The 24975-nt window shown below is 40.5% G+C and overlaps 1 protein-coding gene across 1 annotated transcript in view; it reads right to left on the bottom strand.

Annotated features, from left to right (window-relative positions):
• The window catches only part of LOC116145884, a 37690-nt gene extending 16895 nt beyond the window's left edge, over nucleotides 1–20795 (bottom strand). Inside the window, exons 1-4 of the mRNA XM_031431319.1 lie at nucleotides 20714–20795; nucleotides 17230–17324; nucleotides 12988–13263; nucleotides 12763–12877 (exon numbers count right to left, since the gene is read on the bottom strand). Of these exons, the coding sequence (XP_031287179.1) occupies nucleotides 12763–12877; nucleotides 12988–13263; nucleotides 17230–17324; nucleotides 20714–20795 (568 nt within the window). The remainder of the gene's footprint in view (nucleotides 1–12762; nucleotides 12878–12987; nucleotides 13264–17229; nucleotides 17325–20713) is intronic.
• Between the last annotated feature and the right edge of the window lie 4180 nt (nucleotides 20796–24975).

Below are 24975 nucleotides of genomic sequence, written 5' to 3'. Positions count from 1 at the left end.
AGTGTTTTGTAGTAGTTTTAACATGCACATTCTTGTTCTGATTATGTGATAAACTCTTTTTTAGAGTCAACCAAATATCGCAGAAAAACTGACATTTGAGATTACACGACATAGACTCTGAAATTGAGCTCAAAACCAGCTACCTACCAAAAGCTTTGTCTCTTCCACTGATTGTATTCTCGGATTAGTCTTTTCTGTTGAACCATAGCTCCTCAGCTTGAACTTTGACAAATTGAGCTGGACAGCAATCAATTCGGTGAGTTGTTCCTCTAAATCTGATGAGATCCAACTGCAAGAGGATTGAGATTTCCAAAACCTATAGTTTACCTAGTAATTTGGGGGAAATAGCAGGGAGGGATGAAGGACATTGAATGTGGATTTACGAAATTGATTGACTCCGTAATCACTTTGGGTTTGAGTTGTTTTGTGATGAAGAAATTGTGTCAGATCAACCATACTACGGCTAGTCGATGGCTCTGATACCATGTGAAGTTTCAATAGAAGCAGGAAGAAACGAAAAATAGAAAAGAGACAGAAGAAGCTGATTCGGGAATGCGTTTTTTGCTTATTTTTGAAAAGAGAATCTTGTAGAAGCACTTTTATAGTGCTTGGTTAACCGAGTTGTAACTGACAACATACATTTAACCTCAGTAACAACTAACTTAAGTACCAACACTTAGTTAGTTATACAGATTATTTAACACTTGGTCTCAACCGAGACTGCAACTTGCTAGAGTCTGCACTTTCTACACTTTACCAACCTTTCCCTCAAACGGACTGCAACTTGTTTGGCATTCTTGTGTGCATTGTTTGACATTCTACATTTTACCAACAAATTAAAAGCATAATAAGAATCTTAAGAAAAGGATGAGCACAGATTTGTAATGGAAAGAAAGGAAAGTTTATGGTATGTTTGCGATGGAAAGAGAATTTGGTTTTTTCTATGAGATAACCCTGAAAATGAATCACGTACCAAGAAGGGGGGACTTAATAGTTCTAAACTTTTGACAAACGGAGAAAAGTGGCGACTACATTAAAAGCAAATAAAGGTGGAAATTAAAGCATAATTAAGAATCTATAGAAAATGATGAGACACAACGATTTTGCAATGGAAAGAAAAGGAAAATACTTTATGTTTGAAATGGACTAACGTTAGATATAAACATGAGAGTGGTGACTTAACCTTAATTAAAAGTAATATAATATTAGAATATTGAATTAGTAGATCAAGTTCGTATTGAGTCTAATAAATCAATAGAAATAACTATAATTTCACAAATATTTCCTTATAACTCTTAAATTATCAAATATTTTGTTAGAATTCACAGTGAAATTGCATTGATAATTAATTCATATTGGTCAATTAAGAATACTGAATACATATAATATAACTATATTTTATTATTGAATTGTTCTTCTTCAGATTTTAAAAATAACGAAAATTTCCTAATATATTTAATAATTAATAAATTGGAATTGGAGGTTGTTAAATTTAAAAAGTCAAGAGAGAGAGGGTGAAATTTGGAATTTAGCTTAAAGACAAGGCCAAAGATAATTTTCCAAATGGGCAAGCCTATAAAAACCCAGCCTTTTAAATTGGACAAATGTAAAGCTCAGCTCAGCTGAGTGCAAACCTGGTTTTACACTTACTAAACAATCCTAAAATTTAGCAACGTATTCCACAATATAAGGATTCTATTTATAAATTTAATTCAATACATTAAAATTAATAATGTTGAGAAATCACTAATTATGGAAAAGAGACAATAATTTAATGTGATTGACATAAAACTTACATACCACATGAAAGCATATAAACTCAAACTTAAAGAATTACAATAGAAAACTAATCAAAATCCTTTACCTTTGGAATTGACCTGCGAGTTAGATAAAGACGACTAAGTTGCTCCATATTTATCAAATCGTTATCGTATCGTGTTAGAAAATCTAATTTTTTGAATATGTGTACCGCGTATCGTATCGTAAGATAAGCCTTTTTAAAAATATTAATAAAATAATCAAAATTTTCTAAAATTAAATCATCCCTAGATTAATTGAAGAATTTTGTAATATATTGACTTATATTACGGTATTACATACAAAATAATCACAAATTCAAGATCAAGTCAATATCTCTATCTATTACTTATATTATTATTATCATGTATAATGGCAATACATATTCCTCTTCACTTTCTTCATGCAAATGGGTAATATGGATAGGTTTTAGTGAATCGGGTTGGGTTGACTCGGTTTCGACTGATTTTCTTTTTGGACCTTTGGCCCAAATTATAAGGTCGTATCAATTTATATCGATATTTTAAGGATATGAACGGACACGTATCGTATCGTGGGATACATATCAACTATCGAAAGGTTTAAGATACACTCTCTGATACGTATTGTTGATGACCTGTATCAAATCGTAGTTATGATAGTATCAGGGTGTAGGATACTAACAATCTGGTTGCTACTTTAATGTGTGGATCAAATAAAAATTAATTGCGAGGTGATGGTGTCCTCATTGGTAGTAGACCTCTTTGCAAGTATTCGTCAAGTTAATCATGAGAATTTAAAACTTTATGTATGAGGTTTAATTTTGTTGAAATTACTGAGAGTTCCAAGGAAATTTCTTAGAAGAGAAAAGTTTAGTGATGGACAAATATTTAATTGTATAATAATTCAGATTATATAATATTTTTTAAATTACATTAAGATGAATAATATTTCTTGTAGTATGTTCTCTAGTTAATATATAAAACATTCAAGTTAGAAATTAATTAATAGTTGTTGGAATCCAGACAATAGTGACCAGATTCTGGCTTCTAAAAATAATTTGATATCGAAATGGTTGTTTTAAATGGTCTATCTATCTAGACCTGACCTAAAAATGTGACACCCTACTTCTTCACAAAGTCGGCCAAATATTGTATCTATGCTAAAAACAAATTGTGGTATGGATATATGTAAAAGGTTCATTTGAAACTAATATGATACTTAACCTCGGCCAAAATTTTGCTTAGTGGTAGCTGTGTTTTAACAAAATGTTATGTTTACTCACGAAACTTATAACCGTCTAATCACTTGTTAAAATTACATATGGATTCGTACTATACTTATGGTACCCTTACTATGTTTTATATTTACAGAGGTAGTAAGTTCATGAATAAGCCTAGCATATTTATTGGTTTATAAATCTAATATTTTTCAAAGTGTTGCTATATATAATTATTTTTCTGTTTATAGTTATCTAGAATTGAAGTGATTGGGATCAATGTTCGATATCATGATCAATCAGTTTATTAAAATAAAAAAGAATCAATTAAAAATCATCATGAATATTGAATTATTTATCTCTCCAGTAAACGAGACAAATTTGAAAAAAAAAAAAAAAAATTTAATCCATGTTGTTAGTGAGACAGCATTTTCTTGCATTGTAACAAATAAGAAATTGGGATTAACTTGTAAGATTGGAATTCTTAATCAAGTCAAACCAAGCGTCCCAAAAATTTCTTGCATTGAAAATCCACGTTTTCAGCCATTGACCAATTTCGAAGAGATTAGCCCACATAAGTGGCCAATGGCTGACCTCCCTTGGGTGGCACCCAAAATTTTAAAAAATTGGATTCTAAAGTACTTATGTGTATTTTAGGTAAATTATTGGGGCCCTCCAGATTTATTTGATTCACCCCTCTAGATTGTGTGGTTCATTTAGATAAATCACATCAAATTATAAAAATTCTGATTAGAAAGGGACAAATTGTTTAATTATTTCTTCATTATTATTTCATCACTGTAAGTATTTATCAATAGGTAGCTATGCGTACTAATGAAGTTTACTAATCAGCTTACTAACGATTTTTAAAATACATAGGACCATACTATGCGTATAATATCTGTACTATGCTTAAGGTTATACGTTGATTAGTAAATCGTAGTAGCTAGTATAATTATTTATCAATTGACATGAAAGGCAATGTAATTTAATTCTCAATTCTTACAATTTGATTGTTTATCTCTTTATATATCCTTTGTCATTCAACAAACCCTTTCTTGCAAATTTTAGTTATAGTTACTAAATCTAAATTGATAAAATTATAAAATAAAATTGAAAGCTAGTAAATAAATGAAAAAAGGGTTTGAATTAAATAATTAAAAAAATAAATCAAAAAAAGTTAGAAAATTAAACACTGAAAACAAAAAGTAGAAAAACCGGCTTAAGACTAAATTTAATAAAAAAATAACACAAACTAGAAAAAAAGAGTACATTATCGTTAGTTTCACAAAACACTTTCTTATAAGCCAAAGGTTACATTTTATTTCAGAACCTTTTTATAAGACAAAAGTTACCATTTCAACCATTACTACAAACACAGATAAGGAGTTAGGATAAAGGGTAAGATATATATTCTTCCACTTCTTAATTCTTGAATCGAGTATCTCATGAGAACATGTTGTATCAAAAGAGATTCAAGTCTTTATTATTATTATTATTATTATTTTTCAAAAGGCTCTATACTAAAAAAAAACATAAAAGCATTGTCGGATTCATATATGTACAATAAATTTGTCATTTATCCATAGTCTCCAAATGTTACTTTATGCCTAGTCTCAAAAACTATATACAATGATATCTATCTTTGGTTTCTAAAGCATTCAAGCAATAATACCACTATTTGATTAGGCAAAAAGTAGAAAAATAATAATAATAATTGGGAATATAAAAATACAGGGCTTTTTTGGTATTACTCTATATTCAGTGAGGGAAGGAAAACTACAGCCAACAAAAAGGCATACATCAATTCTAACCGTCCCACCGCAACAAAAAATCATACTGCCACAATCCACAAACCCCAACGAACGAACTCAAGTTCAAAACTTGAGACACTGCAAAACCCTACAATCTTCGAAATCAAAAGGAAATCAGTGCTTTATTCCCTCGGAAATTATCAGCTAAACACACTGTTATGGCTGGAAAACCAAGGGCTGCGTGGGAAGTCACGTGGTGAAGTGTGACCTACTCCCGTCAGAATGGGTAAGGCGCGTCAGGTCTGTCAAAGGCTATGAGCTCCCACGTGTCCATTCCCTTCAATAAATTGCGTGAAATCAGCTTGAAGGGGCAATGGGACGTAAAGCCAGATTATGTCACTGACACTCACACCAACCCATGGATTTAATGATGATTAACGCCTTCATCTGGTATAAAAGGAAGAAGACCCCTTCATTAAGGGGATTCGACCATTACAGAAGGACTCTCTCTCTCTTTTGAAAACTTTGTATTGCTTTTCCTAATCATTAGTAAGTCAGTCCGCTATTGTGACCTGACCCACTATACTAATATAAATCAGTGGGACGTAGGACTTGCTACCTTAGCAACGAACCACTTTAAAAGCTCCCATTGCATTCATTTACATTTTCTATCCATAATCACGTGTGTCTCTTGACCAATCAAACTTGGCGCACGTGTCGATTAGTTGGTGTTAGAATCACGCATCAACAGTTTGGCGTAGAGGAAGGGCTGATTATTGTTCATCCTTCATCAGAGAATCTTCAAACTACTGGTTCTATAGCAATGAACGGCCTGCCAATCTGAACCTGAGCAAGCCTAAAGCGTCTTGAGGGAGTCCCCTTAACCCAGGGGGTACCCCTTCCAGGATAATCCAGTTTCGAAAAAATGCTACGGGGGATCCGGCAGCTTCGCGGCTTGACCCCACCATCAGAATACCTGGAGAGGTTCGACAATACTCTCTCCAAACGGTTAACCAGAGGCTGGACGTTTGGACCAAGGCTGTCATCTACAACAGTGGGCAGTGATACCACCAAAAATGCCTACAGGTCGCTGTGAAAGCGCGGCAAAGGAAAAGCCCGTGCCGGAGCACTGCAGCGGCGTAGACGTAAGGGTAAGCAAGTTGCAAAAGTAAGCTACGGGCTCCCAAGGACCAGCGAACACAAAACCGTGCCCCGAGCAGGGTGCTGGCAAAGCTGAGACTCGGCGAAAAAGTGAATCCGAGCTGTCCCAGCCACGTCGCAAGTGAACCCAAACAAAGGTGGTCAGGCCGCGATTCCTATCACCGCTATAGAACATCCCGATCGCAATCGTGCGGTGGTCCCCACATCTCGCGGGGCGGTTCGTACATGCGAGTGTCGTAAAATGCCCACAATCGATCGCCTTCACACGCCTCTAGTCAGCGTGTGTCGAGTGCGAACCGGAAATGCCAGCCGAGGAAGGAGAATCTGACTCCGGGACTTTACTAAACCGTAATCGCGAAGGCCGGACTCGCATGGGTGTGAAAGCAATCCCTAATTGGCTCCGTTACCACAAATTGAGGAGCTACAGCAAGCTCTGGACAGGTAAGGGAGCAGCAAAAAGAACAGGCCCAGGTCGCCCTACATCCTTTCTCCCTCGAAGTGCTAGTGCTCCACTCCCACTAGGTTCAGAATGCCGACATGTGACCGTTTGTGGGAACCATGACCCACAGGATCATTTGTATAAGTTCAACGACTGATAGAGCTCCACCAGTGTTTTGGACCTTACAAATGCCGTGGTTGACCGGCGCGACTTCTCTCCGCCAAGCGGTGGTTAAGGTCGTCCAGCGGAATCGATCAATTCGTGGCCTCAGATGAGCATGACGTTCCTATGGCATTTCCAAGCTAATCAGAAGTTTTCGATGCCTTTGGATACTCAGCAACATAAGGCAAGAAAAAGACAAATCCCTGCAACTCTATATCGACCGTTTCCACAGGGAATCAGCAAGGTGGCTCATGCCCCAGAAGAGTCCATCCGAACACTTAAATAGCCAGAGTTCGCCCGCGAACCGACCTGTGGAAAGAACTGCAGGCTAAGGACGATGTTTCCCTTACCAGATTTTATAACCTTGCAGAAAATATCTCGGAATAGAGAATTCAATGGCGGCACTCTGCCGTCGCGATCACGATACTTCAAGCAGTATGTCTGGTCGGGGAAAAAATAGGAGAGCTGATCGCAAAGGAGACATTGATGATCAGCGAAAAGGAAGAAACCCCACAGCACAAGAGTCCTATGCTCATGTTCCTCGTCGCGACCAGGACAGAGCTCAATACACTCCGCTGACGTGTCCATATCTGCAATCCTGATAAATGAGAAGGCTAGCCTGCTCGGTGAACGGAACCGATGAAAACCCTTGCTACGGCCAGGAACAGCAAAAAAACTGCCGTTTCCATCGGGATAATGGGCCTCACACGATGATGCCGAGCTCTAAAGCAGGCAACGAGGAGTCATCAAGAAAAGGGCACTTCAAAGAGATATTGATGACTCTCCAAAAGGAACCGAGGGGCAGCAGAAGAAAAAGCGTCGTGTGATCGCAGTGGGTATAGTGTGTTAACTTACTCTTGGGGGCCGCACCTCGCGAAAAAACATTCGAGGTGCGCAGGAAAGGTAGCTCGCGAAGCATATCAGACCCGAAAGGGTAATTAACACTTCACAGCGACCGCCAAAGGCTCGAAAGGAGGAACCGATCACCTTCTACGAAAAGGAAGCAGCTCGCTTGCACAATCCTTACGAGGATGCCCTAGTGATCACGCCCTTGATAGGGTGCCATAATGTGCAGAATGCTTGTGGACACGGAAAGCACTGTGAAACATCTGTTCAGACCGCTTTCGATAGAATGAACCTAGATGAAGCTAACCTGAAGCCCGCCTCGATACCTCTTTACGGTTTTACAGGGGGACCACTTGATCCCCAAAGGAACAATCAGCTACCAGCCACGCTCGGCGACTACGACGAGGTGACTAGGGTTACGAATTTTTGGGCGTGGACTGCCCATCGGCTTAATGGAATCTTGGGGCGACCTCTGTGAGGAGCTTCAAGGCAGTCACTTCCATATATCACATCAAGATGAAGTTCCCCACTCCAACCGGGATAGGGGAAGTGAGCGGATCACAAAGCGTGTCTCGCGAATGCTACGTAAAAGCGGTGAGATGGTAGGCAAGGGAAAGGGTATTTTCGATGTGTGCCTCACCAGGCTATGGCGATCAGCCAGATCGAAACAACCTGGTCCAGCGGAGGATAACATAGATCCACGAATCCAGAAAATCCCTCCTAGCGGTCAAGTTGAGGATCTGACCGAAATTTCGGTTGATCCAAAAGAGTCGAGCCGAGTATTAAGGATTGGAAGCTGTCCAACCCGCGCGCGTTCGAACTGATAAGCTTCTTAAGGGAAATATTGACGTGTTTGCCTGGTCGTATGCAGATATGGTCGGATCAGCTCGGACATCATTTGCCATGCATTAAACGTCAACAATGAGGCCAAACCGATTCGCCAGAAAAGAAGAGCAGGATCCGAAGCGGTACGCTGCACTAAATCAGAAGTGGAAAGCCTCCTCCGAAATGGGTCCATCCGAGAGGCCCTATCCCGACTTGGGTTGCCAACCGGTCCTGGTAAAGAAACCAAACGGTAAGTGGCGGACCTGCGTTGACTTCAGCGATTCAACAAGGCTTGCCCAAAAGACAGCTTCCCTCTATCGAGAATCGACCAGCTCGTTGATGCCACCTCGGGGCACGAGCTGAAGCTTCCTGGATGCATACCGGGATACAATCAAATCCTGATGTATGGGCCAGACGAGGAGCATACGTCCTTCAATACTGACGGGGGCGTGTACTGTCAAAGTTATGCCTTTCGGCCTCAAGAACGTGGGCGCGACCTATCAGAGGTTGGTTAATCGAATGTTCTCCGAAGATCGGAAAGACAATGGAGGTCTTGTGGACGACATGCTGGTCAAATCCAGGTCGTAGAACTGCACATCTCGCTGAGATGTTTGACATTCCTGACTGTACAGAATGAAGCTGAACCCTTTCAAGTGTTCGTTCCGGGTATCGTCAGAAAGTTCAGCGGGCATAGAAATAAACCCGAGAAGTCCAAGCTCTGCTCGATATGGAGAGCCCGACTAGCAAGAAACAGGTCATGAGTCTAAATGGGCGAATAGCGGCACTTAGTCGCTTCATATCAAGGCTAACAGACCGTTACTTGCCATTTTTCAATGTTCTGAAGGGCAATAAGAGTTAAATGGACTCCCAAATACGAACAGGCGTTTTCAGAGTATAAAAGAAACACCTCGGGAAGCCACCTCTCCCTATCTAAGACTCTTCCACAGGAAATCCTGCTCATCTAACTGGTATCTCAGTTCGCGGTCAGTGCAGCTCTGGTAGGAAGAGGGAAAAGGCGTAATGACTAGTGTATTATGTGAGAAGTGCCTGTCGGATGCCGAGCTGTATCCGGAAATGGAGCGAGTAGCCTTTGCTCTGCTAATCGCATCAAAAAAGCTGCGACCTTACTTCCACAACCCATACGATCCCCGTAATGACTAATTACCCCCTCAGGCAGGTCCTCTAGAAACCAGAGCCTTGGGTAAAATGCTCAAATGGGCCATGGAATAAGCCAGTTCGACCTGAACTACAAGCTCAGGTCGACCATTAAAGGGCAAGTGTTGCAGACATTCATCTCAGAATTTTCCTATCTCCTAAGCGAGCCAACAACCTAGCGAAGTCGTGCAGGAAAGATTCAAAATTGTCGACCTGGAACCTCTACGTCAATGGGTCCAGAACAAAAGAGCCAGTGCGGGTCTTCCCCTTGTAAGCCCCAAGGGGGCTCGAATTCATGGTATATCTCCGATTGGTTTAAGGCGGACCAACAATAAGGCTGAGTATGAAGCCCTACTTGCTGGGTTGCGACTTGCCAAAGAATGGGTGCAACCGCGATAGATTTACAGCGACTCCATGCTGGTCGTCAACAAATTTTAGGGGAATACCAAGCTAAGGAAGAGAACATGGTCCGCTACCTGAAAGAAGCTAAGACCGCTCTTAAGTCGTTTAAACGCTTTGAAATCACTCAGATCCCCAGAGATAGCAATTCTATAGCGGACAGCCCTAGCAAAGATAGCCTCACGTTGGATTCAGAGGCTCAGACAACATTCCTGTTTCTTCTCGATCTGCTCAACTATCAGCTCAGCCGAACAGGTGTAAATGTGACTCAACCGGATTCCTGGATGACTCCCATTTTCCAGTACCTCAAGGATGGGACCTTGCCAAGCGACAGGTCGAGGCAAGGGTCCTGCGAGCAAGATCTGCTCGTTACACATCATTTGGGACCGCTATACAGGAGAGGATTCAGTGCCCTTCTCTCCGTGTGTAACCAGTGAAGAAGCAAACTACGTCTGAGGGAAATTCAGGAAGGGATCTACGGTAATCACACAGCAGCTCGATCTCTTGCGAACAAGGTTGTCGTCAGGGATATTATTGGCCCAGATCCAAGAAGATACGCACAATTTTGTCAAGACATGTGATAAGTGCGCGGTTCACGAACATCCGCGAGCCCCTCGCACGAGCTGATAACGATGTCTAGCCCTGACCATTTCCCATGTGGGGATCGACCTTATTGCCATGCCAGTTGGAGGGAGGGGTCAAGTATGCGTGGTCGCGGTTAGATATTCACAAAATGGGTCAAAGCTGAACCGCTAGCGCGATCATGACCAAAAAGCTGAAAGACTTCGTTTTCAAGAACATAGTATGCCGCTACGGAATCCCCACACCTTCATCTCGGATAATGGGAAGCAATTCGATAACGAGGAGTTCAAGCAGTTCTGCGACGTGCTGGGCATCCATAAAAAATTCGCCTCAGTCGCTAGACCACAAGCAAATGGCCAAGTTGAAGCTGTCAACAAGACCATCAAGCACACTCTAAAGGCCAACTTGGGGCAGCCAAGGAAATTGGGGTGACGATCTCCCCGAAGTCTTATTGGCTTACAGGACAACCCAAGAACCTCCACCTCAGAAACCCCTTTTTCGCTAGCTATGGCTGCGAAGCAAGATTCCTGTGAGGTGGGAATTGGTTCTCGGAGAGACTGCTACAAGAGGTGTGAAACGAAGCATTATGAGGCAAGTTTGGATCTCGTTGAAGAGCAACGCAGCAAGGCTCCGCGAGGATAGCAGCCTACCAGCAGCGTGCGAAGAGATTCTTCGATTCAAGGTCAAGCGAAGAGACTTCCAGGTCGGAGACCTTGTGTTAAAGGAAGTTCTCCTTGGGACCAGGGAGCCAAGTGCGGGGGTACTAGAACCTAACTGGGAAGGACCGTATCGGGTCGACAAGGTGATTCGACCAGGGACTTACCATTCAAAAGGGTTGAACGGTTCCAAAGTACCCCGAGCTTGGAATGCCGAGCACCTCGACCATACTATCAGTAATCCCGAACTCAGCTCTCATATAGATCAGTTTTTGATTTTGTTGTTCTCTTTGTGTAAAGTATATCCTGTTCGCTTAAACAGTTCGCATTCATTCTGTTCGCTGAAACAGTTCACATTTATTTTGTTCGCTGAAATAGTCGCATTTATTCTTGTTTTGTAACAATTCGCATGTAATATTGCTATGTAAAATTGAATTGTAAACTGCCCTTATGTATGAAAAGCGAACAGCAATTGAAAGCAAAATGTATTTTCATTTATTTACAACAAAAATTAAGACCTATTCCAATGGAGTCAGACTCATGCTTATGGCGGTCGGGGGGACCCTTCGAAGCAAGACCCGAACCCTCTGCCGGTCGGATGTTGGGTGGCCGTTACTGTTGATTGTCTTCCTCTGCCAAGATCGCACAGGCCTCTTGCCACCCTCTGGGAGGTCAGAAATATCATATCTAGGTTTGGTCGCAGGCTATAAATGGACCCAGTTGCCCAGTCGGCGGCCTTATCCTCGATCTCCCTGACTGGATCCGTATTTCTTCAGTCACGTGAAGCAATTCTTTCCCGACTCTCCTGGAGTTCAGTCTCGAGAGCAAGCCTTTCCTTTTCGGAAGCTTCCCTTTCTTGTTCAGCTCGCTAAGCCCTATGGAGGTCGTCCGGAGCTCCTGGTCCTTCTCTCCGACCCCTTAGAGAGCTTAGCGGTTGTCCTCTGAAGCTCCTTACTCCTCGACGTCGTTCAAGCTCCGCTTGGAAGTCCACTATCCGCAAACGCGCATCCTTTTGGTTAAGTACCTGTTCGCAACTTCGAATGCTTGCATTCTTTCTGCTTCAAAGGACTCTAAGCTCATTTGAGTTCGCGACCTCCTCCTTTAGGCGCTTGCCCTTCGCGCCCCCAGCCGAGTCTTCGCCATAGACATCCTCATGCAAGCAAAGCTTGCGAGCAAGAAGTGAGTTAGAATGAAAACGGCGGACAAACTTTAAGAGCAGTTCATTACCTTGCTTAGATGCTGAAACGACATGGTCATCAGGTCGTCGCTCGTATCGGCGAACTCATCATATGACTCTGATAGCCCACACTCGAGCAGAGAATAGACTACGATTGCAGGTATCGGGCAGGCTCCCAACGAGTTTAGCACTGGCGTGCCCTTCGCCTGTCGGCAGTGATCGTCTCGTCCACGGGTTTTTGCTGACCTCCTTCTTGAGTCTGTCGCGACCTCAAGGGTTCTTCCTCAGATTCGGTCTCTGACTCGTTGACTTGAATTTGCTTTCTCTTCTTCGACTTCGGCCGGAGCCTTCCGCCTTGGGCGAGTAGGTGGGTGGCTGAGAGACATGTTCTATCCTGGTCGTTCTGCACAGGACTGGGCGGGAAGGCGCGGCTGCTCGCACCAGTGTGCCGTTATGGGACGAGTAGCTTCGGCCGCCTTTCCCTCCTCGATCGAGGGAAGACGAAGGGTGCTCGCCGGGCTGCTCGGACTCTTTCGCAGCATGGTCGCTGATGCAAGTACATTAGTAAACTAAATTTATTCTGCGACCAAAACAGAATTAGTGTGACTTACCTTCTAGGGGCTCCAAAGATGCATTGTTACTGATTAAACCGTACTTCCGCAAGTTTGCGGTTGTCACGAGCTTCCTTGTGTCCGGCTTCCCGGAAGGACTCCAAAAGACACGAGCCTGTTCGAGTCATCAAGCAGGTCTTGGCTGTCATCTTGTAACTGCAAAAGAAGGTAGGTCGTTATGATAAAGCAAGCGAACAGATAATGAACCTAGCAAGAAGAACCTACTTGGTTTTTGAAAGCGGCAATGGCGTCATAGCAAAAACAGAAGAACTTTGTCTCATAGGCCCCCGCGTTGTTGGATGCTATGTATCCTTCGGCGATGGAGGCGCCGAGACAAGTAATAGGAATCCTTGTCCTATCTTTTGAGATAGTAGGCGATACCGAGCTCCACCGCTGTAGCTCGCCCAGGCTACTTGCGGCACGCGATGTACATCGTGATGGCGATGAATACGCGTTGGCGTCAATTGTATCGGTGCGATCCCGAAGTAATCCAGGGCCGACCTAATGAAGGGATGGAAAGGAATCATCCCTCCACCCTGAAGATCTCTCAGAGATCGTAGCCAGGGCATCAGAAGGATTTCGCGACGACCGGGTGTTGTCGAGGAACAACCTCTACGCAGACGTCGAACTGTCTTTTATCCTATCGAACTCTTCTCGGGTGAGAACGCGAGACGTCAAGGGATGCGTCCACGGGAACATCCCGCGAAGACGAACTGACTCCTTCCTCGGGTCTAGACATTGACAGTTCCATCCAGAGTCTGCAACACCGACAGACAGGTCATTTTAGCCTTCACATATGTTCCGGCGGTGGCATGGGACAAATTCCTTAAACCCTAACAGTAACTTGAGCCGCCATCCACGGCTCGAATCGACAACAGCATTGCGTCTCTGATGAAACACAGGTGACCCAACGCCATTGCCCGCCAACCAAACAAAAAAAAAAGAAGAGAGAGGAAGAAGGAAAAGGGACTTACCTTCTAGGGCGCGTAACTGAGGACGGATCTTGTTTGGATGCCGGAGAGATACTAATTGGAAAGAAGAGCTTCGGTTTGCAAAGATTTTCACTCGAGGTAGAAGGGATTCTGGTGGCATCATCTGAAAATCTGGGCTTTATATTGACTGCGAACCGACGGTTACCACCCTTCGGAATCGAAACGACAGCCTTTTCTCTCTCTCCGCAATAAATGCGCCCCACGTGCATTCAATGTTGTGATGAGGGTCATTGTTCAGATGTGTCGTGCAATAATGCTGTAAAAACACACGGGTCAGCATACAACGCATTAATGCGCTGCCAGACGCTTTAACACGTGCAGAGCGCCTGACAGCGGGAAACAGGTTATTGAATCTCCAAACCTAAGGCATGGTAAAGAATGTCCGATGAATCCAGGTCGCTAGGATGATGATTGTCAGGTCGTTTGGGCAAAGATTGTGGCGGGGTCGTGTTCGCAAAAGGCCCCGTCCGAGTTCTTCCATTCAGGTCGAAATACCAGAACCTTCAATCGCGGCATGACATAGTCCAAGGTTAGATCCTCAAACCTTAAAAACTAGGGGACTTCTGTTATGCCTGGAAAACCAGGGCTGACGTGGGAAGTACGTGGTGAAGCGTGACCTGCTCCCGTCAGAATGGTAAGCGCACGTCAGGTCTGCCAAACGCTATGGAGCTCCACATGTCCATTTCCCTGCAATAAATGCGGGAAATCAGCTTGGAAAGAGGGCAATGGGACGTAAAGCCGGATTATGTCCTGACACTCACACCAACCCATGGATTTAATGATGATTACACGCTTCATCTGGTTATAAAAGGAAGAAGACCCTCATTAAGGGGATTCGCATTTATAGAAGGACTCTCTCTCTTTTTTGAAAACTTTGTATTTACTTTCCTAATCATTTGTAAGTCAGTCCGCGTTACGACCTGACCCACATATACTAATACAAATCAGTGGATAGGACTTACTAACTTAGCATCCGAACCACTTTAAAAGCTCCCATTGCATTCATTTGCCTTTTCTATCCATAATCATGTGTGTCTCTTGACACTCAACGTGGCGCACATGTCGATTAGTTGGTGTTAGAATCACGCATCAACACAAACAACCATGAAATGATGAAATTATCCACAACGAAAATCTTAATGATCTACTTAGTTTCAATTGATGATTAGTTTAAAAGCAAGTCAACACATAATCTTATCACAACAACAAACTAACAAATCCCCCAAATGAATCAATCAATTAGATCACACAACACAGGTAGATCTATCGGATATAAGCAAAACAAAACAAACTAGATACAAAATTGAAATCAGAAGCAAACCCAGGAGAGATGATAGAATGAAGGACAAAAGTGGAAATTAACTAAAGAGAAAAGATGATTGTAAAAACGATGTCGTTTACTCTTGTCATGCTAGTTTACTTATAAGACATCACGTGTATCTTGTAAGTTAGTTAGAAAAAGAAATATTCAGGTTTTTCAGTTTTGTGCTCTCTATTTTTCTTTCTTTGCTTTGTTAGTTTTCTTAAGTTGTAGAAGAAGATTCTCTTCATCTTTCATGGTATCAGAGCCTTAGACACACGTGTTGGAAAAGTTGGTCCTGTGTTTTTCGACTTTCTAGTTTTCTGTTCAATTCAAGCTCTGTTTGCGAAAACCTCTCTGTGAAAAACGGATGGAAAATACCTCAGTTCAAATGGAGAATCCAATTACACTGCCAACACTTCCTTAATCTCTGTCAAGTTGAGTGACAAAAATTATAATTACTGGAAGTCTCAAATTCTTCCAGCTCTCATTGGCCATGGACTTGAAGGCCATATCAAGGGAGAGAAAGTTTGTCCTTCGATGTTTATAATGGACAAGACAGATGGATCTGAGCAACCAAAGAAAGAGATAACCCTAACTACTTTTCTTGTGCAACGAACTGATCAGTTCTTAGTGAGCTGGTTAAATTCTAATATTCTGAGTCCATTTTTCGTCTTGTTAGGAAATGTATTACTACTTATGATATCTGGAATACACATGAACTACACTTTCATTCAGCCTTTAAGGCTCGAACTTTACATTTGAGAAGTCTTTACAAAGTACTAAGAAAGATGCACTTACTATAAAGAGTATGTATTGAAAATAAAAGAACTTGGTGATGAGTTAGTGACAGTGGAGTCTTAATCAGTGATGAAGAACTATTATTGTACATAATAGACGGCTAGGACCTGAATATGATGCTGTTGTAGCCAACTTAGTTGCAACAAGTAGTCAAGTTACTCTATAGGAAGCTCAATTCCTTCTTCATAAGCATGAAATCCGACTTGAAAGATAACATATGTGTACTCTAATCTTTCGATCACTTAGCTTCAACATTACTTGCTACAAAGCAGAGTGAAACTGCTGTTAAATAAGTCTAGACAAGAATGGGAATATAACGGCATCTGTACCAATAAATGCATCATCCATTTGAGAATTCAAGTGTTCAACCTGCCTATCCTCCTGCTCCAGTACTTGACCTCAAGCACTGGCCATCCTAATGGTAGATATATATTTCACATGAATATCGATTCTTCTCAGTATGTTCATTCTCAGTACTTGACTCACAAAATGGTTCTCCTGATGGGGGATTTTCTCATTATCCTGGAATGTGATGTTTGTCTTAAGATGCAAAGAGGCGAGGCAAAGGTTGAGGCTATTTTCGTTCTAAACTGATGCCAAGTATGTAGGAAGACGGCCATTATGCTCTTCACTGTTCTCAACGGTTAATCATGAATATACAGATTGTTGGCTCACTTCCTGTTAACCCAACCAACACCAAAATCCTAGTTACACTGATGCTTCGACCCAAGACTAATGGCAGCAAGAGTCATGCCTCCGGCCCATTTCCTACTCATCATAGGACTAGTCTAACCAAAGACCTGCATTTAACTTCGACCACACAACACCTCAATCAAACACTCCTCAGGTTTAATCATCTTATACTTCAGTTAGTGCTACTTCACCACAGTATGTTTCACTTTTATCACAATAGTATAATGTGCCTCAATCATCCCTGACAACTCCATTTACTGGGAACAGAGTAAACTCTAATCCAAGTCATAGGTCTATCTGACCAAGGATCCTTATTTGCATCTGCCACTCCTCACACTTAAATGATAGGACCTGGTTGTAGACTTAGAGTACAAATCATAGACGGCAAACCCTCAGAACATGCTCTTCCTAAGCTTATCAAGGAGATACTCAAGTTCAGGTTGGTAATGGACATACAGTTCCCATTACATACAAGTATTAAATTTAACCTTCTGATTTCTCTTCTAAGGTGTTGAGTTTGAGAAATATGTTGTGTGTCCCTTGTATAGCCAAAAATCTCTGAGCATTTCAAAATAACGAAGGATAATGATGTATTGTTGAATTTCATGCTGCACATTGCTTTATAAAGGACAAAACAACTAAAGACATACTTTACAAGGGAGTCTAGAAGATGGGCTGTACCAGTTGCATGTCTCTACCATCTTTTGGATCTCTTGATGCAGCTATGCATCCATCGTCCTCATATGCAGTTCCAGCTTTCTGCTCTCCACTTAATGCTGAAGGAAATAAAGTTTCGGTTCAAAAGCTGGATCTTCTAGTTTTAACTCTGTTTTAGCAGCAAATAATTGTACTTCGTTCATCCCGTATTAGATGCAAAGCTTAGTACTACCTGCTATGGCATGTTAGGTTAGGACACCCTCAAGAAAAGAGTTTAAAAGTGTGTTGAATAAGCTGAAGTATCCAATTACTTGGCATAAAATACCTTTTTGTGAGGCTTGTCAATATGGTAAAATGCAACAAGCACAATTTCCTATATTATTCTCATTCACAAGCTCCACTTGAATTAGTTACTCTGATCTATGGGGACTTGCCGTTAAATCTTCTGAAGTTTTTCGCTATTAACATATTGTGGATACTACAACAGATTAGGGTGGATACCCATGAAAGCTAAATCTGAAGCATTTCCCATCTTTACAAGTTTCATTGTTTGGTTGAAAAACAGCTGAATTAAAGCTTAAATGTTTGCAAACAGATTGGTGAGGTGAGTTTAGGATATTTTCCAAATATCTAGACCAACCTGGCATATTCTTAGAATCCATGCCCTATCTACACCAGCAAAATGTCAGGTAGAAAGGAAACATAGAGCCATTACTGAGTTTGGACTATCTTTCTTGCACATGAGCTATGCCACTTCATTTCTTGTGGCAGTCCTTAGTACTGCAGGTTACTTGTTGAATAGACTACCCTCAACTTCTTGATTATTCAATTCCATTTACATTGTTATGGTCAAGAACCAAACTATAATGATCTAAAGGTGTTTGGCTGCTGTTGTTACCCCTCATTAGACCATATCAGAAGCAAAAATTTGTTTACCATAGAGAAGTGTGTTTTTCTGGGTTATAGCCTAGTTCATAAAGGCTATAAGTGTATGTCCTCATCTAGTAAGTTGTATATTGTCAAGCAAGCCAAGTTCAATAGTTGATTTCCATTTAAAAATGATTTCAAGAATGTTTCATGTGAGGTAGTAAGGTTGCTGGACTGACAATGCTCCCATCTTTCAAAGTTCTTGGCAGCTTCTAAACTATTCTATCTATTCTTCAGATACATAACTACAAGTTCCCCTGAGTTTGTGCAGGTCAGCTCCGAATTATCAATCACTAAAGATCCTCTTTACACCATCATAAGATCCATCTGCATCAGCGCCTGCAGCTCAGCAAAATACTTCATTTGAGTGCATTTTCTAGATTCCAGTTTAACTAAGTTGTGTGCAGTCCAAGCTCCTAATTCTCAATCACCAGTGAGGTCCTCTCTACACAATCATACAAACCATCTGCAGCTCAACAAAATGCTTCAACTGGAGTGCATTTTCTAGGTTCTAGTTCAACAAGCTGTGTACAGTCCAAGCTCCAGATTATCAATCCCGTGAGGTCCTCCTACACAATCATACAAATCCATCAGCTAGCTCAGCAAAATGTTTCAACTGCAGTGCCTCTCTCAGATTCCAGGTTACAAAGAACTCAACCTACTGCATGTGAACCAATCTCTGCTCAGCATATATGTCACCTGTCATACCTTCTTCAATTGTATCTCTTCTAGGACCCAGGTTACAAAGAAATCAGTCTGCTAATCAACCACCTGATAGATGCACAACACCTACAGAGTACATATCTTCTTCTGAGCATCAGGAATTCAGTTGGAAGTTGATTTATGTTTTCCTAAGTTCCAAACTCAGAATACTCAGAACACTCATCTGATGGTGACCAGGTTCAAAAGCAGTCGAATTCATCCAATCCTTGTGCCTATTTATCCAGTCAGACAATCTTAGTTAAGCCTAAATTTGCAACTGAAGCCTTAAATACACTAGACTGGAAAGATGCAATGTTGATAGAATATAATGCATTATGAACAATCGACTTGGGAACTGGTGCCTTGTATGCCTAGAATGAATGTAATAAACAACAACTGGGTTTTTAAGACCAAACTGAATTATGATGGATCTTTGCAAAGGTATAAAGCAAGGCTTGTTGCAAAGGGATTTCAACAAACACCAGGCTTGAATTTTTGAGACTTTTTCACTTGTTATCAAAGCTGCCACCAAAGAGCATGCTATCCTTGGCAGTTTATCATCAATGGGATATCCAACAAATCGATATCAACAACGCCTTTCTTAATGGTGAGCTAACTGAGACTGTTTACATGTATCAACCCGAAGGTTTTGTGATCCACATTTACCAAAGCATGTTTGTAAGTTACATAAAGCCTTGTATGGCTTGAAACAAGCTCCTAGAGCTTGGTTCGACAAGTTGAAGAGTGTATACTGTCTTGGGGTTTTGAGAATTTGCTATTGATGTTAGTGTTACTTCAAAAGAGAAGCTCAAGTCATTTATTGCTGGTGTATGTAGAGATATCCTTCTCACTGGAATGTAATCATCTTATTAAGCAAATTGTGATAGATTTGAATAGACAATTTGCTCTCAAAAATTGGGGTCTCTTAACTATTTTCTTGGTTTGAAGTGACTAGAAATTATTCCTCACTGCTCTAACAGCAAACCAGGTATACTATGAGCTGCAAACAAAGTTGGCATGGCAGATTCAAAACCTTGTCAGACTCTATGGCTCGGAACAAAACTCAGTAAAGAGGATGATGAAGTATTTGATCAACCTTCTCTCTATAGAAAGGTGTGGGGGCTGCAGTACTTAACTTGTCTAGACCAGATATAGCATTTGCTGTAAACAAACTTAGTCAGTTTTTGCGACTCCCATGGTTGCTCATGGTCAACTTGTAATAGAGTACTTTAGTACATCAAGGGACCATTCATAGGTTGTTATTCACCAGAGATAAAAGATTTATTCTGAAGGATATGCTGATGCAGATTGGGCCAGTGACACTAACGATAGGAAATCAACCAGTGGGTATGGAATCTTTCTGGGAGGAAATTGATCCAGTGGAGTTCAAGAAAACAAAAGGTGGTCTCTCTGTCATCTACTGAAGTAGAGTACAGGTCTTTGTGTCAAGCCGCCACTAAATGGTTTGGATTCAAAATTTTACAGAACTAGGAATGAAAACACACTCAAGCTATTCTGTGGGTGACAACATGAGTGCAGGGGCTTTGTCACAAACCCTGTCTTCCATGCAAGAACGAAGCACATTGAAATAGTGTGCATTACGTCTGAGAGTTGGTTGCTGATAAAGAATTAGTGTGCAGTATGTGGGTACTGAATATCAAACTAGCAGATATCTTAAAAAAGCCCTTGTCTGGACATAGATTTCAGTGGCTAAGGAAAAAGTTAAAAGTTGTAGATTAGTAGAAGAGAAAAAATAATGAGAAAAGTCAGTTAAAGTGTGTGTGGTGGAGAAAGAAATCAGGAAAAATTGCTGTTTGCTGGAGATTTGAGAAAGTTGTTGTTCGCTTCAGTTTTTTTGTAATTTTCATAAGTCACTTACAAGCAACGGTGGTTTTGTAATGGTTAAAAGCTATTGTCTTGTTTGTCATCAGTTCGCTGCTGTTATTCGCTTCATCAGCCATTGTTCGCTTCATTAGCTCACTAACTTCATCAACTCGTTGTAGATTCGTTATTAAAAGTTGTAGATTCATCAGTTCGCTGTTGTTGTTCGCTTCACCAGCTCATTGCAATTCGTTATTAAAGTCGCAGAATTAGTAGGAGAGGAAAAAAAAAAAAAAACTAATGAGAAAGAAGTCAGTTAAAGTTGTTGTCAAGAATAACTGCAGATGAGAAGTGAAGAAAGTCATGAGGTGTCGATGAAGAGGGAATATGAAGATAAGAGGAGAAGTAAAGAATGTTTGGTTTATGGGGGACTGATATAATGAAGGACAAAAGTGGAAATTAACAAATGAGGAAAGCTTATGTAAAAACGATGTCGTTTACTCTTGGTCATGCTATGTTGCTTATAAGCACATCACGTGTATCTTGTATTGTTAGTTAGAAAAAGATTATTCAGTTTTTCAGTTTTATGCTCTCTGTTTTCTTTCTCTACTTTGTTAGTTTTCTTGAGCTTGTAGAAGAAGATTCTTCTATCCTTTCAGAGGTGGATATATAAGAGGAAGTGTTTAACAAAAAGTAACAAAGGAAAGACATATAAAAGAGTAATAAGAGAGATGTGCTTGCTTCGTTGGTTTAGAAAATTCCTAAAGCAAAATATCTTCAAACTTTGCTCTATTTCATCATAATAGTGCCATTCGTCATTCTTTTTTAATTCATTAATAGTATTGGTAATCGTATTGGGATTGATTTTTTTGAAAAATAATATATCTTGTATTTTTCTTATTATATCTGGACAAATTTGATACACTTGAAATATAAGTATTCAATTAATAAGTGATTTATTGTAAGATAATTAGTGCGTAGAGTATACAGATCTACGGTCAAATAAGTACTAGAAAGAGTGTTTGACCACTCAATATACTAAAGCCTAGAGGAGTGTTGACATCCATATACTAGATAATATATGATAATCGAGTATGTCAAGAATTCCTACTTGATTTGAATATGGTATCCAAATATGATAATTCGGTCCATTTTAAGTGAGAGTGTGACTAAATGATTTCTTAAAGGAGGGTTTTAAAAAAAAAAAAAAAACTCAAATATGATATATATATATATTCAAGTTCTAAATAAGTGCATAGACAATTCTACATATGAGATTTAAGTTATTGTATGAGACTATATATTAAATGGGGTAACTTAATTAAGCCTATTTTATAGGCTTCTAATTTTCTTTATGTTCAAAATGTGATCCTAAATTTGTTATAGGAGATCCGTAAGGTAGTTTAAAATTAATTGACTTGTTCATGTAAGATGGCATTTACTAGAAGATTATTCATTAAGGATAAGACTTAATTTTGGTGCATTTGTTTATTAAATAAATTACCATCATTTAATGCAATTAGTAACTTCTATTTTTATTTGGAATTTCTCCTTTCTTGTAAATGAAAGAAAAAATTTTAAAATTATATTTATTATATTTGTAGATAATTAGTTTATAAAATTATCATTAGTCGCTATAATTTAGACCAAATGGGCCTTGGTGTTGTGCTAAATAACCATTCTATATATCTAAGTGGGCTGTGGTCTGCCCAACACCTTTGGACCATAAGCCCATGAAATTAGGCATTTTTAAACCCAAAACTGATATATAATAAGATAAACAAACCTTTGGAGGAGGAGAAGAAGAATAGTAGAATGATAAATAAATAAACAACTTACAGGGAATAAAATAATAATAATAAGTGCCTTAACCTTGAAATAATCACCTCACATTAAACAATAGATAAGTAAGTGACTCTACCACTCTAAAGGAGATAAAATTAACACCTCATACAGTTTATTCAATGGAGAAAGAATTTGTTGGCTGCTATTGAAAGAAACCAAAAATGTTCTGGAAAGACTTACCAGATATAGAGTATAGTGTATATTTACCAGAGTAATTACATCAGATGAGATCAAAACCGCAGAAAATCTAAGGTTGTTACAAGAGATAAACATAGATTACAAACATTCAATATAAGGTTGTACAAGAGATAAACATATATTACAAACATCAATATAAGATAGATGATATGCAGTTCACTGGTTTACAGAAACGCGGCTCACTGACTTGGCTTTGAGTTTTTGACTATTTGAATGATCATCTCGTATCACTAACATTCCCCCACAAACTGGCCGGAAGATCGCAGATAGCCAGTTTGTCACGAAGGAAACAAAATCTATCAGTTGTATGCCTTTGGTGGAAAATATCTGCAGGCAAAATAGAAGTTGAAATATGCTCCAAATGATGTCTCGGTGTGCGACTTTCACGCACAAAATGGTAGTCCACCTCGATATGCTTAGAAATGCATGAAAAATAGGATTGGAGGCAAGTGCAAAGGCACTAATGTTATCACACCAGATAATAGGAGGTGAATCAAGAGAAATTTCCAGTTCACATAACAGCAACGTAGCCAATACACTTTAGCTGTAACTAGAGCCAGACATCTATATTCAGCCTTAGTGCTTGTTTAGAACCGCTGGTTGTTTCTTTGCCGATACGAGATAAGATTGGGACCAACAAAAAAGCCAAGCCACACATTGAACGTCTATCATCGGGATCATCGGCCCAATCCAAGTCACAATATGTGTTAATGGAGAAAGAACCAAGTCTGAAAAAGGCCAAAGTCCAAAGTATTTTCAGGTAACGTAGGACACGCTTGGCGTAGTCCAATGAGCTGTAGTTGGGGCTTGAATATGTTGGCAAAGTTGATTCATGGAGTAGGCAATATTAGGCAAGTGAGAGTTACATATTGTAAGGCACCGACTGTGTGACGATATTCGGAAGGATCAAGCAGGGGGTTCCATCGAATTTGGATAGCTTAGTACCCGAAAACACATAGGCACGATAAGGACGTATGCTAGTGAGATTGACACGATCCAAGAGATCAATAATATATCTGTCTGCGAAGATGTAAACCAGAAGAATCACGAGTAGCTTTAATACCTAGGAAGTATGATAACTGCCCAAGGTCCTTCATAGCAAGTCCAACTGAAGATTAGAGATCAGCTCATCAATAAAAAAACCGAACATTAGATGTCAAAGAATGCCGTCCACGTAAACTAGCAGAAAGGCATGTTTAGAGTCACGGTGATAGTGAACAGAGAGGGATCAACCTGAGAGCTTACAAACCGAGAGATAAAAGGGTAGTGGATAAGCGAATCCAAGCCCGAGGAGCTTGTTTTAATCCATGAATAGATTTATGCAACTACACACAAACTGTGGATTGGTAGGATCTTCAAAACCTTTAGGTTGAGATATAAACTTCCTCATCCAAAATCCATGAAGGAAAGCGTTGGACACATCTAGTTGTGAATGTCCAATTAAATGAGATAGCAAGGGAGAGTTCCATGCGAACTGTGGAAGGTTTAATAACTGGGCTGAATGTGTCAAAGAAATCAATACACCACGCTGGAGATAAACAACTGTAACAGTCGTGCTTTAAGTCTTTCAATACTTCCATCTGGTCTGCGTTTGGATTTAAAAAACCCATTTACTCGGAACAACATTTTTTCCAGGTGGACGAGGACATAAAGTCTAGGTTTGATTCTTCAACAAAGTTGGAATTCAGACTCCATAGCTGAATGCCATTCAGGTATAGCAGTAGCTTGAGCATAGGAACTGGGCTTAGAAATAACACACTGCATGCAAAACTCCAGGGGGTGACGTGTGAGTAATAGAGATGAAAATCAGGGTATGTGCGGGGTTAAGTTGACCAGTTTGTGATCTAGTGACAACGTGAAAAGAAGGGGCTGCACGGTAGGAGCAATAGGTGGGGGCTCAAGGATGTTGTCGGAGAAGAGGAAATAGGAGAGGCAATGTCTGGTAGAGTGTCTGGTGGAATGGAGAAGTCATGGTCAGTAGGAATTTAGGAGTAGTGTGGGGTGGTGAAATTGAAGTGGAAGGACAAGATGAGGGAAAAATGGTAAAAGTGGAAAAGGAAGTAAGGGTGGAGAATTACCTGTTGAGGGAACGTGCTGTAGAGTCCATGATAAGAGATTGTACCACAGCAGGAACACTACTCATCAAAGATCACATTCTGGAAATATACACACGTCGGAGGGAAGGATCATAGCATCGAAATCCTTCTGATTAGAACAATAACCAATGAAAATGCATGGTGTGCTACGGTACGAGAGGTATTAGGCATTAAGGTCGAA

Source organism: Pistacia vera, unplaced genomic scaffold (assembly GCF_008641045.1).
Source record: "Pistacia vera cultivar Batoury unplaced genomic scaffold, PisVer_v2 Contig469, whole genome shotgun sequence".
In the NCBI taxonomy this organism is placed as follows: Eukaryota; Viridiplantae; Streptophyta; class Magnoliopsida; order Sapindales; family Anacardiaceae; genus Pistacia; species Pistacia vera.
Note: the sequence above shows the minus strand (reverse complement) of the source record. Positions and strands in the feature narration are given on the sequence as shown.